A 10969-nucleotide genomic window follows, 5' to 3' on the forward strand; every position below is an offset into this window, starting at 1 on the left:
GGGAAGGCTTCTTAAGGAGGGGCCTCACCACCGCCTCCTTAAGGGCCGTGGGGAAGACACCCTCCCACAGAGAAGCGTTTATAATTCCCTGAAGCCAGGCTCGTGTACCCTCCCGAGCCGCCAGTACCAGCCAGGAGGGACACGGATCCAGTAAACATGTGGTTGCATTCAGTCTCCCCAGGACCCTGTCCACGTCATCAGGAGTCACAGAGTCAAACTCCTCCCAAATAACAGTCTCAAGACCTGCTCCTGTCACCTCCCCCGGGGCCACCCAGTCGGAGTCCAGACCCTCTCGGATCCGAGCGACTTTGTCAAATAAATAAATAAATAAATATATTCCCTTTTTAAAAATCTTTTTCTTTGCCATCAGATATATTTTGCAGGGGTAAAAGGTCTTTTGCATTTTCATTGTTATAGCTAAGTCTTGCAGTTCATTTATCTCTTCCATCTCTAAATCCATTTCCTCTGTTTCGTCTTCTGATTTCTGGATTATTTGTTCATACTTTGTAGTCATTATCTGGGAGCTTTCTAGTTGTAGATTTAATTTGGAGATTTACTTGTTTATATTGTCTAAATTGTTTTTAGTCTCATTATGATTTCTTTTATATTCTCTTTGCATTCAACAATTGTTTGGTGAATTAGTTGTAACACAGAATATATTTATTTCTGAAAAGTGTTTGTTTTTTCTCCTGCCTTTCCACAATAGACCTTTCATGAGAAGCTTTCAAAATTGCTCACTTCCCCTAGAAATAGGGGGACCAACAATTTTAATGTGTATCTGAGCTACTTTGACATCGACATCCTGGACTTGAAGTTATATCCTAATTTCCTTTCTTTAAAATGTCATACTGTACTCCAAATAATCTGTAATTGTAATAATTCTGAATACAAATTTATTACATGGTTGGTTTAATTTTCTTGTTTGTTTCCAGTGAAGGTGCAGTTATTTGTAATGCAGACAGTTATTTTATTCAGTGTCAAAATATTTTGCATAAAATCAGGCTAGTTAACCCACAGCAAGAGATTGATGGTCTTCACAACATCTGGATCATTAAACCTGGAGCAAAATCCCGTGGCAGAGGTAGGATTATAAAAAAATATTATTATTATTAAAGATTATTAAAAATCTACGTTTTTGTGGAGCCATGTATTGAGAACAATGTTATACCTTAAAATCAAGAAGTTGTGAAACCAATGAGAAATTACCAAAGAAATTAATGTAACACTCATAATGCTACCTACTTTGATAATGAAACCTTCAAAGAAGAAACCAAGATCAGCAAACATCAACATCCCAACAAAAAAAGTAAATGCTGTTGTGTCCAAATCTATACTCTTAATAAAACATTATTACAAGATTTTCCATTTCAGGTTTGATAAAGAGCAACACAATTTTTAGTATTAGTTAAACTTTCGATTGAAAATACCAAGTAGCAGTGATCAGGCAGCACAATGCTTGTGAATAATATGCAATATTCTTATCAATGCTGATGTATCCTGATGCCCAAAGGATAATTCTCCTATCTTTTTCTCCAGAAATAGTATGCAAAAATCGACTGGATGAAATATTGAAACTTGTTGAACCAACTGATCAATTTCCAATTAAAGATCATAAGTGGGTTGTCCAAAAGTATATAGAGAAACCACTCCTCATTTATGATACAAAATTTGATATTAGGCAGTGGTTTCTTGTAACAGATTGGAACCCACTGACTATATGGTTCTACAAAGAAAGCTATCTGAGATTTTCAACTCAACGCTTTTCCTTAGAAAATCTTCACAGGTAACCAAGATTATACTTCTAATTTTGATTGTATGATATGTGATTATGTGTATGGATAATATCCTATAGAGGGATTTATTTCAGGCAAATAATTATTTATTTAAAATATTTATGTGGCTGCCTATTAAAAACAAAAACCTGGCGCCAGATCAGACTTCTACTGTGTGATTATCTAGTCTTCTCTTACCTTTTGGGGGCAAAACATTTGTATTTCTTTAATGTTACATTAGATCACAGAATAATTTCAATATACTCATGATTACTTTATTTTTAAAATGATGCTGAATTACAAGTAGTCCCTTCTGGTTAGTACTTATATATTTTTTTCAAAGTAAGAGGGGAAAAAAAGTAAGTTCAATGGATAATTCTTACAATTTTCCCCTGGTATTTATGTTCATGTTTTATATTTGGTGTAATCTCTACACAAGACTAACTGGTCTCTTTAATTTCCACAGCTCCATTCATCTTTGTAATAATTTCGTCCAGAAAAATTACAAAAACGCATCAGATCGTAGTTCTCAGTTGCCATATCACAACATGTGGTCCAGTAGCAAATTCCAAGAGTATTTGCAGAAGAGAGGCCTTGGCCATGTTTGGTGCAACATCATCTATCCATCTATGAAAAAAATCTTAATATACATAATAAAGATGGCTCAGGAGCAAGTGGAACCACGAAGGAGCAGCTTTGAACTGTATGGAGCGGATTTCATTCTTGGCAGTGATTTCAAACCTTGGTTGATTGAAATCAACAGTAGTCCAACTATGCATCCTTCTACTCCTATTACAATGGACCTTTGTGCTAAAGTGCAAGAAGACACAATCAAAGTTGTGCTTGACAAGAAGCTTGACAAAAATTGTGAAACCGGAAATTTTGAACTTCTGTGGAGGCAAGTAAGTAGTGTTTCATTTTGTTCCACAGCTGAATAGTATACAAAACAGTTCAATTATAACTACTGTCTATCTAAATATGGTTAGAGAAATTAGAACCATGGTTTCAGAATATGAATAATAATGGAGAAATATCAAATTCTACTTTCAGGAAAAGGTCCTCTCCTCATGCAAATAATAAATTTTAGTAAGTTTGAAAGCATTTTGACATAGTGCTGGTTTAGTGTAGGAATTATACTATTTTATTTCCCTGGGTGTCTTTAATAGATTCTAATGGTAATGGTTTATCTTTTTTAGGCTTGCTAATATAAAGTCAAACATTTTTTGTTGCTATTCTTAACATTTATTACATGGGGTTGCAGGTTCCACTTGCTTTTGCTGAGTTGTAGCAAAGCGATCAATGCACGATATAACAAGAGGCTCTGTTCATCAGTCAGCTTGTCACAAACCTTGATGCCAATTAGAGCTAAGAGAAGTGGCTGGCCCACAATCATTTAGCTCAGACATGTCAAACTCGTGACGTCACGTGACATCGTGCAATGTATCGGCCAGTTTTTCCATTGCCGGCAATGGGGTGGGCGCGGCTTCTGGATGACACGTCCAGCCCACGGGCCAGTAGTTTGACACCCCTGATTTAGCTGATTCCCATGTCTAAAGGAAAACAAGAACCTGGATTTTCCCATTCTCATTCCCTAACTACAGGTAATCCTCGACTTATGATCACAATTGAGCCTAAAGTTTCTGTTACTAAGTGAGACATTTGTTAAGTGAATGTTGTCCCATTTTACATGTTAAGTTAGTAACATGGTTGTTAAATGAATCTGGCTTCCCCATTGACTTTGCTTGTCAGAAGGTCACAAAAGGTGATGACTGACCCCGGGACATAGTAACTGTGATAAATATTAACCAGTTGCCAAGTATCTGAATTTTGATTATGTGACCATGGGGATACTGCAACGGTTGTAAGAGTGAAAAATGGTCATAAGTTACTTTTTTCAGTGCCATTATAATTTCGAACAGCTACTAAATGAACTGTTGTACCATAAGTCAAGGATACCTGTATTCCATTATGCTAGCTTTCATAAATTTAAACTATTAAAATACATTACATTGTGTGTAGCTCTCCTTTTGTTTTTAGTGCACCTAACAAAACACTTCCCATTGCTCATTTATTCTGAAAACTCCTCTGAAATGTAAATGCAACCCCTTCCCCAAATAATAATTGGCTCTTTTTTGATGTTCCTACCAAACGTGGTTGTGGAAAGATTTTGAAAAGCAGAAGTGGTGAGGAGAGAGAGAGTTTAAACTTCCCTTATGCATGAGGTGGCCTCAGACAGGTTAAGGCCCCTGCTTGTATCAATTAGTATAAATGCATTGAATCACTAAGTATTCAGCACAATCAAATGAAGGTTAATACATAATCTTGGAAAGGAATGATAGCTCTGATTATATCAAAACATCAGGCTCCAGGACTGATTATGAGGACTCGCACCAGGGAAATGTTTTCCAAGATTTTTGGAATACCTCTTTGGAAATAAATTTAGAAATATAAAATAAAATTAATTATTTCTAAATAAATTTTTATTTAGAAATAAAAAAGTGTGGCATAGTGGTTAGGGTGTTGGCCTACAAAGCAGGAGACTGTGAGTTCTAGCCCCACCTCAGGCATGAAAAATTGGCTCGGTAATGTTGGACCACTCATTCTCTCAGCCCAACTCACCTTACAGAGCTATTGTGGAGAAAATAGGGAAGAAATGCTGATATATTTTCCACCTTGAGTTATATATGAAAAAAAAAGCAGAATAAAAATCTAAAAAAAATGAGGCCGGAAAAATAAACTGGATGTTCAACAGATATCTAGAGGAGTCATAATTATTTTTAGATGGGAACTAACAGGCCTTTTCCATTTCTCCATTAATCCACAACTCAGAGAATAAGCATTTCTTAACTAATACCTATTTTATTAAGACAAAATTGTAAAACTAGTAATGAAACATTGGCTTTGTTTTTTTTTTATTCTGTAGCCCATGTTGGATATGCCACCATTTAATTCTACAGACCTCATTGTGGAAGGAATCGGTGTTAAGAAACTGAAAAAGCATGTGGTCATCAGTAACTTCAATTTTATTGAACCCTTGTTGAACATAGTGCAGCCTTCAACTAATCAGGAAAGTAAAGGAGATTCAATTCCACCTATCAACGAGAAGCATATCATAAAAGTAAAACATGGAAATAGCACTCTTTGCACCTTGCCAAAGACCCTTGAGAAGAAGTCTGAAAAAAGCACTAAAGTAAAGTCGACTAACAAAAAGCACATCAAAATCATAGACTTCCCTCACATAACTATTCTCCAAGAAGCAGCAATCATGCCTGATAAAAAAAAGTCCAAGGCAATTAAAGAACCCAGACAGCAGACTGGAAATCAAGCAGCCACCAGCTTTCCAAATTCAAATTCATTAGACTGGGCATTACTTCAGCCCTCTAAAAATACAGGTAAAATAAATATGTAAATCATACACAGACACACATAGACACATAAACTATTTTGATTTCATTCAAATAATTTTGATAAATTTCCCAGTTCTCCCTCTTAGTAAACCACTTTTGTATTGCCAAAATATTTGCACATTTGTGTCCACATAAGTCATCAGGAGTCAAGCTTGATTCAAAGGCAATTTAACCTTAAACCTTCGGCACACAAATCTTTAGGTGATATGTATTGTCATGGGGCAGAGGTTAAGCATTGTGTTCTCTGTGCCACATTTCCCTTTTCGAATTTTTCCTGTCTGCACTAAGAAACATGGAGACATCATGTAAATTCTGCTGTGAAGCAACTATCTCCTTGATTGCATTCTCAAATGGTGAAGGTGGGAAACCTCCTTTCCCACCCTTGCATTTCCAATTTGACTGAAACTCTTTGGTGTTTCTTTTCTTAAAAAAATAACTTAGAACAGGGCTTTTCACCCTTTTCACCCATTGTACCACTTTTAGGATATGGCAACATCCGAGTACCACCAGTCGCCTAGCAAGGTGTCAAAAACTTGATGACCAAAAAAAAAAAAAAGGAAAAAAGTGATAAAGTACAGGTAGTCCTCGACTTACAACAGTTTGCTTAGTGACTGTTCGAAGTTACAATGGCCCCAAGCCACAGCCGAGCAAGACACCTTCCTGCCCAACCAGCAACACTCTTTCTCCTGTCCGAGGTTTCCATTGTTGTGAGCATTTCTGTTGAGGATTGGCAGCGGGGGTGGGGTGGGGTTTTTTGGTTTTTATTGCCCCCGTCTGCTGGGTGGTTGCAGCAGGTTTTGGTCACTTCACATGACCCTGGGACACTGTGACCATCATAAATATGAATCAGTTGCCAAGCATCTGAATGTAAATCACAAGACCCTGGAGATGCTGCAACATTCCAGCTGACTGGTGCTTCTTCAGGGCTCAGCAGTAGCACCAGGATCAGCACCGAGCTCCAGCTGGATCCTGGCGTTGATCCTGGTGCTTCCGCTGAGCCCTGAGAGCCCTGCAGCTCCAGTCATCTCTCGCTCAGGCTTGTGCGGTGCTGCCACCAGTTCAGCTCATTCCCCTCCCCCGCTACCACTTTTCTAGGATGATCGTGTACCACCTGCCAGGTGCCAATGTACCACAGGTGGTACCCATACCACTGGTTGAAAAGTCCTGTCTTAGAAGGTCCAAATCTAATCTTCAAAATTGCATCTGTTTTGTTGAAGAATTGTACCCCTAACAAATTATTATAATCTCTTTCTTTTAAATAAAGAAGGGCATTCATAGCTAACTCAGGAAACCTCTTATAAAGACGAAGCGTTCCTCTTAATGGAGAAATGGTTCTTAAGGGAATTGCCAGGTGGGAATAATCCCCACTTTCTATTTTATTGAAGACTAATTTCTTCACAATGAAGCCATTGAAGCCTGATTTTGCACACTTGCAATATGAGATTACATCCTCATGCAGGATGCTAACATTTTAACATATGAATGGATAGATTCACCCATGTCATTTTCCTTGTTAACTAGAGATGCTTTGGAAGTGTCAATGAAATAGCACTACATTTCACTGCTTAATATAACCATGGTGGTAAATTGCTCACTACCATCTTTATTTCTTGCATTTCTCCCAGGGGATTACTCAGCTTTTTCTTCTGTTACTCACCATCAATACAAATCCACTACACATGTTTAAATTATATATACAGCATTTGGGACTGTACTTAGAGATGCACGTAAGACTTTTGGCATGATATATACAGAAAATCAGCTACTTTTTCTTCCCTTCTTTTTCTCCCTTGACTGGGCAAACTCAAAAAACTGAACACTATTTTACAACCTTGGGTTGGATTCTAAAAACAACTGCTATAAAATAATGCTAGGGAGATATTTGTGTACTGTTCACAAGGCATGATGGGTTTTCCTTTTTTACTGGACCAGTGTCTTTTATTTGTTCCTTTTAAAAAAAATATATATCCTTTTTATTAGTTTATAATATAAAATACAAAAATACAAAAGCAAATAATAGGAAAACTAGGGGAGGGGAAAGTATAGAAAAGGAGGGAAAAAGAAAGAAAAGCCATTGACTTCTGAATCCCTTTGGTGCAGTAGGGTAAGTTAGTAACATCAAGCTTCAACTTTCACATAATAGTATAAACTAGCCATTTCTATAACAACAGATCTATTTAATCAGTAAAACCCAAAATCAAAATTTCATTTTTTTCCACCTCAAGCACAAAGTCCAGAAGGGGTTTCCAAATAGAAACAAAAGTAATTGTGTGTGTGTTTTCTTTTATTGAAGCAGTCAATTTAGCCATCTCTGCTAACTCCATCAGTTTTTGCACCCCTCCATCCATTGAAGCGTCCTTCCATTTTTGTGCATAAAGTAATCTTGCTGCCGTCAACATATATAACATCAAAGTTCCAACATTTTTTCCCCAAGTCTTTTTCCATTAAACTCAAAAGAAAGGTTTCTGGTTTTTATCTATAATATTCACTTTTAAAATCTTCTGTATTAGAATATAAATCCTACTCCAATATTTATTTGCTTTATCACATGTACACCATAAATGATAAAAAGTCCTTTCTTTACATTTGCATTTCCAACATTCATTTGAAATACCTTTATACATTCTTGGTAACTTATCTGGTGTTAAATACCAATGATACATCATCGTATAAAATTTTTCTTTTAAATTCTAATTTAATGTAAATTTTAAACCTTTTGCCCACATATTCTCCCATTGTTCAAGATGTATATTATATCCAAAATTCCTTGCCCATTGAATCATACAATGCTTTACATATTCGCTTTCCAAATTCAAATTCAATAATGTTTTATAGACTTTAGCAATAATGTATTCATCACTACCACACATAGGATTTTCAATTCATTTTTAACAAAATTCAAACCCATAAGTCTTTTTGTCTAATTTAATTCTTTCTTTCATTGTAAATATGTAAACCAGTGGCAGACATGTCCTTCTGATTCTAGCTCTTCCTTAGACCTGAGGATAGGATCATCAAAATTAAAAGATATTACTTTACCATAAGTCCACCAGTCTGGCTTTGGCACCATTTCTTTTCTTAAAAAAAGCTTCCTGGGGGGGACACCCAAAGGGGCATCTTCATAAAAAAACCTATTTATTCCAAACTCTTAGAATGGCACATTTAACAAATTAGTTGTTGAAATCAACATTTACTTTAACCTTGTCATACCATTAATAACAGTGCCATCCAAATCTTAATTCAGGGTCTTCAAGTAGCCTCTTATTCTAGAGGTTCACCCCCACTCTTTTAGCCAGACTAAACAACAAGCATTGAAATACAGTTTCCGATCTGGTAAACCCAAACCCCCTCTTTCCTTAACATCTTTCAGTAGTTTATATCTGATTCTTGGCTTTTTTCCCTTGCCATATAAACCTAGGTCTAGTGTCTATTGATAAAAGAGAATAAAAAAATCCCCATAGGCTGTCAAAATAATAACAAAGAGGGGATGAAGGATGAACAGCTTCATATGAATCATGAGTAACACTATGTACTGATTATTTATTTATTTATTTATTTATTTAATTACATTTATATCCCGCCCTTCTCCTTTCGGACTCAGGGTGGCTAACAATCAATTAAAATACAAAAAATACAAAACCCCTGTTAAAATTAATTAAAACGAAATATTTAACTGTGATCTAATTAAAAGTAATTAAAACCCCTTTAAAATCCCTTAGGCCAGTCCCGCAAGCTGGAACAACCATGTCTTGAGGGCGCGGCGGAAGGAAGGGAGATCAGGGATCACCCTGATCTCTGGGGGCNGCTGACGGCACCCTGAGGAGACCCACTCTGTGGGAGCGTACAGGTCGGTGGGAGGTAATCTGTGGCAGGAGGCGGTCTCGAAGGTAACCAGGTCCGATGCCATGGAGCGCTTTAAAGATGATAGTCAGCACCTTGAAGCGCACCCGGAAGGCCACCGGCAGCCAATGCAGCTCGCGCAAGAGCGGTGTAACATGGGAGCAACGAGTCCCTCCCAACACCGCCCGCGCGGCCGCATTTTGAACTAGCTGGAGCCTCCGGGTGCTCTTCAAGGGGAGCCCCATGTAGAGAGCATTGCAGTAGTCCAGGCGGGAAGTGACAAGAGCATGTAGTCCGCTATTTACAACCACAATTAAGCTCAAAATTTCTGTTGCTAAGAGAGACATTTGTTAACTGAATTTTGCCCCATTTTATGACCTTTTTTAATCACAATTGTTAAGTGAATCCTGGCAGTTGTTAAGTTAGTAACACAGTGGTTAAGTGAAACTGGCTTCCCCATTGACTTTGCTTGTCAGAAGGTCACAAAAGGTGACCCTGGGACGTAGTAACTGTGATAGATATGAACCAGTTGCCAAGCATCTGAATTTTGATCATGTGACCATGGGGATGCTGCAACAGTTGTAAGAGTGAAAAATGGTCATAAGTTACTTTTTTCAGTGCTGTTGTAACTTCTACTAAATGAACTGTTGTAAGTTGAGGACTATCTGTATATGCTTTTAGGGCGAACAATTAATTAAAGAGGTAACATCTAAAGCTTGGAAATTGTTGGAAGCCCAACTTCTAATAGTTAGAGAAAGTTTTATGTGTATTTCATTTAAGAGTCCAAATACCCTTGACCCAAAGACCACTTCTTTTTGTTTTACTTTTTATTTTGTAGAAACACATTAAGTGGGACACATTAAGCTATGTGATTCAGTGTTGATAGGAATTATTGTTTGCTCTCTATTTAAAGGTCTACAGAACGAAACCAAGAAGACTCCATGCCTAGTTTGTGGAGATGGTTTCCAGTCGGAGAAAACTTGTAAACGCTGCAGCTCTTTTTGTGCAACTGTATTACAAGGAGGTTCATACTTACCTATGAGTCCGTGTTCTGCTCCTGAAAAGATGGCCAAGACCAGGGTGGCTGCTCCATATTATGGGTTTCCAAAATACTTTTGACTCTATTCAATGTGCCTTGAGATAGTGTTTTTTTTTAACAACCAATTCCCTAAAAGATAAAACAGAACTCAAGAACCATCATTGTATTTTAAAAAAGTCCTCGTAAAAAAACCCAAACCTGTGCAATTCTGTGATAGGAATTTGACAAAATGTTGTTATTGGTATAACTCTTACCATTCAACATTTATGGGCAGCATAACAGCACATCAGCCTTACCAGTATTTGGATGGACATATTTAAATAGGAAAAGTCTCTTCTAGAAAGGTGATTAGCACCAGGGAAGTAGTGGATTTTGTAGACAGAACTGATTTTTAGGATTCTTCCAAATTGTAGCCTAATCCTGATTGATGCCTGTGTGTCAATTGGCTAGAAATAAAGTCAGCTTTTCAGATTTCAGTCCCTTTGTCCATTCTGGCTATTGTGATGTCCAGTGTTCTTTCTGGACCATTTTCACCATGGCTCCTGATTGGTGGATTACTCTTCTTTATCATCCCTTTTGAGGAAAGAAGGAAGGAAGGCAATGGACACTATAGACCCATGTTACTTTGTAGTCATATGGAGTGGAGAGATTTAGTTATTGTAGGCAAATCAGCCATCAGTGCTTGACTAGCATAAACTGGAAAACACCACATTTGACATGAAACAATAAAAATGAGGAAAGATAGCCGAAGAGATTCTTCCGGTAATGATAATACAAGTCAAGTTAGCGTCTTATTAAGAAGGGATTGCTATATTGATTTTTTGCTTTGTCAGTAGTAAACCTGTGTGGCAAAACACTGAATGACACTAGTTTATGATACTAAAAGAGGTTGCAGATCTGCAAAGAGATGA

General features: G+C 37.2%; 1 protein-coding gene across 1 annotated transcript in view; it reads left to right on the forward strand.

Annotated features, from left to right (window-relative positions):
• The window catches only part of TTLL8 (tubulin tyrosine ligase like 8), a 39320-nt gene extending 29182 nt beyond the window's left edge, over positions 1-10138 (forward strand). The window contains exons 10-14 of the mRNA XM_029285631.1: positions 933-1081; positions 1537-1783; positions 2239-2674; positions 4696-5164; positions 9933-10138. Coding sequence (XP_029141464.1) covers positions 933-1081; positions 1537-1783; positions 2239-2674; positions 4696-5164; positions 9933-10138 — 1507 coding nt within the window. The remainder of the gene's footprint in view (positions 1-932; positions 1082-1536; positions 1784-2238; positions 2675-4695; positions 5165-9932) is intronic.
• Positions 10139-10969: the final 831 nt, after the last annotated feature.

The sequence above is a fragment of the Protobothrops mucrosquamatus genome, unplaced genomic scaffold (assembly GCF_001527695.2).
Source record: "Protobothrops mucrosquamatus isolate PMUCROS unplaced genomic scaffold, P.Mucros_1.0 scaffold1974, whole genome shotgun sequence".
Classification (NCBI taxonomy): domain Eukaryota; kingdom Metazoa; phylum Chordata; class Lepidosauria; order Squamata; family Viperidae; genus Protobothrops; species Protobothrops mucrosquamatus.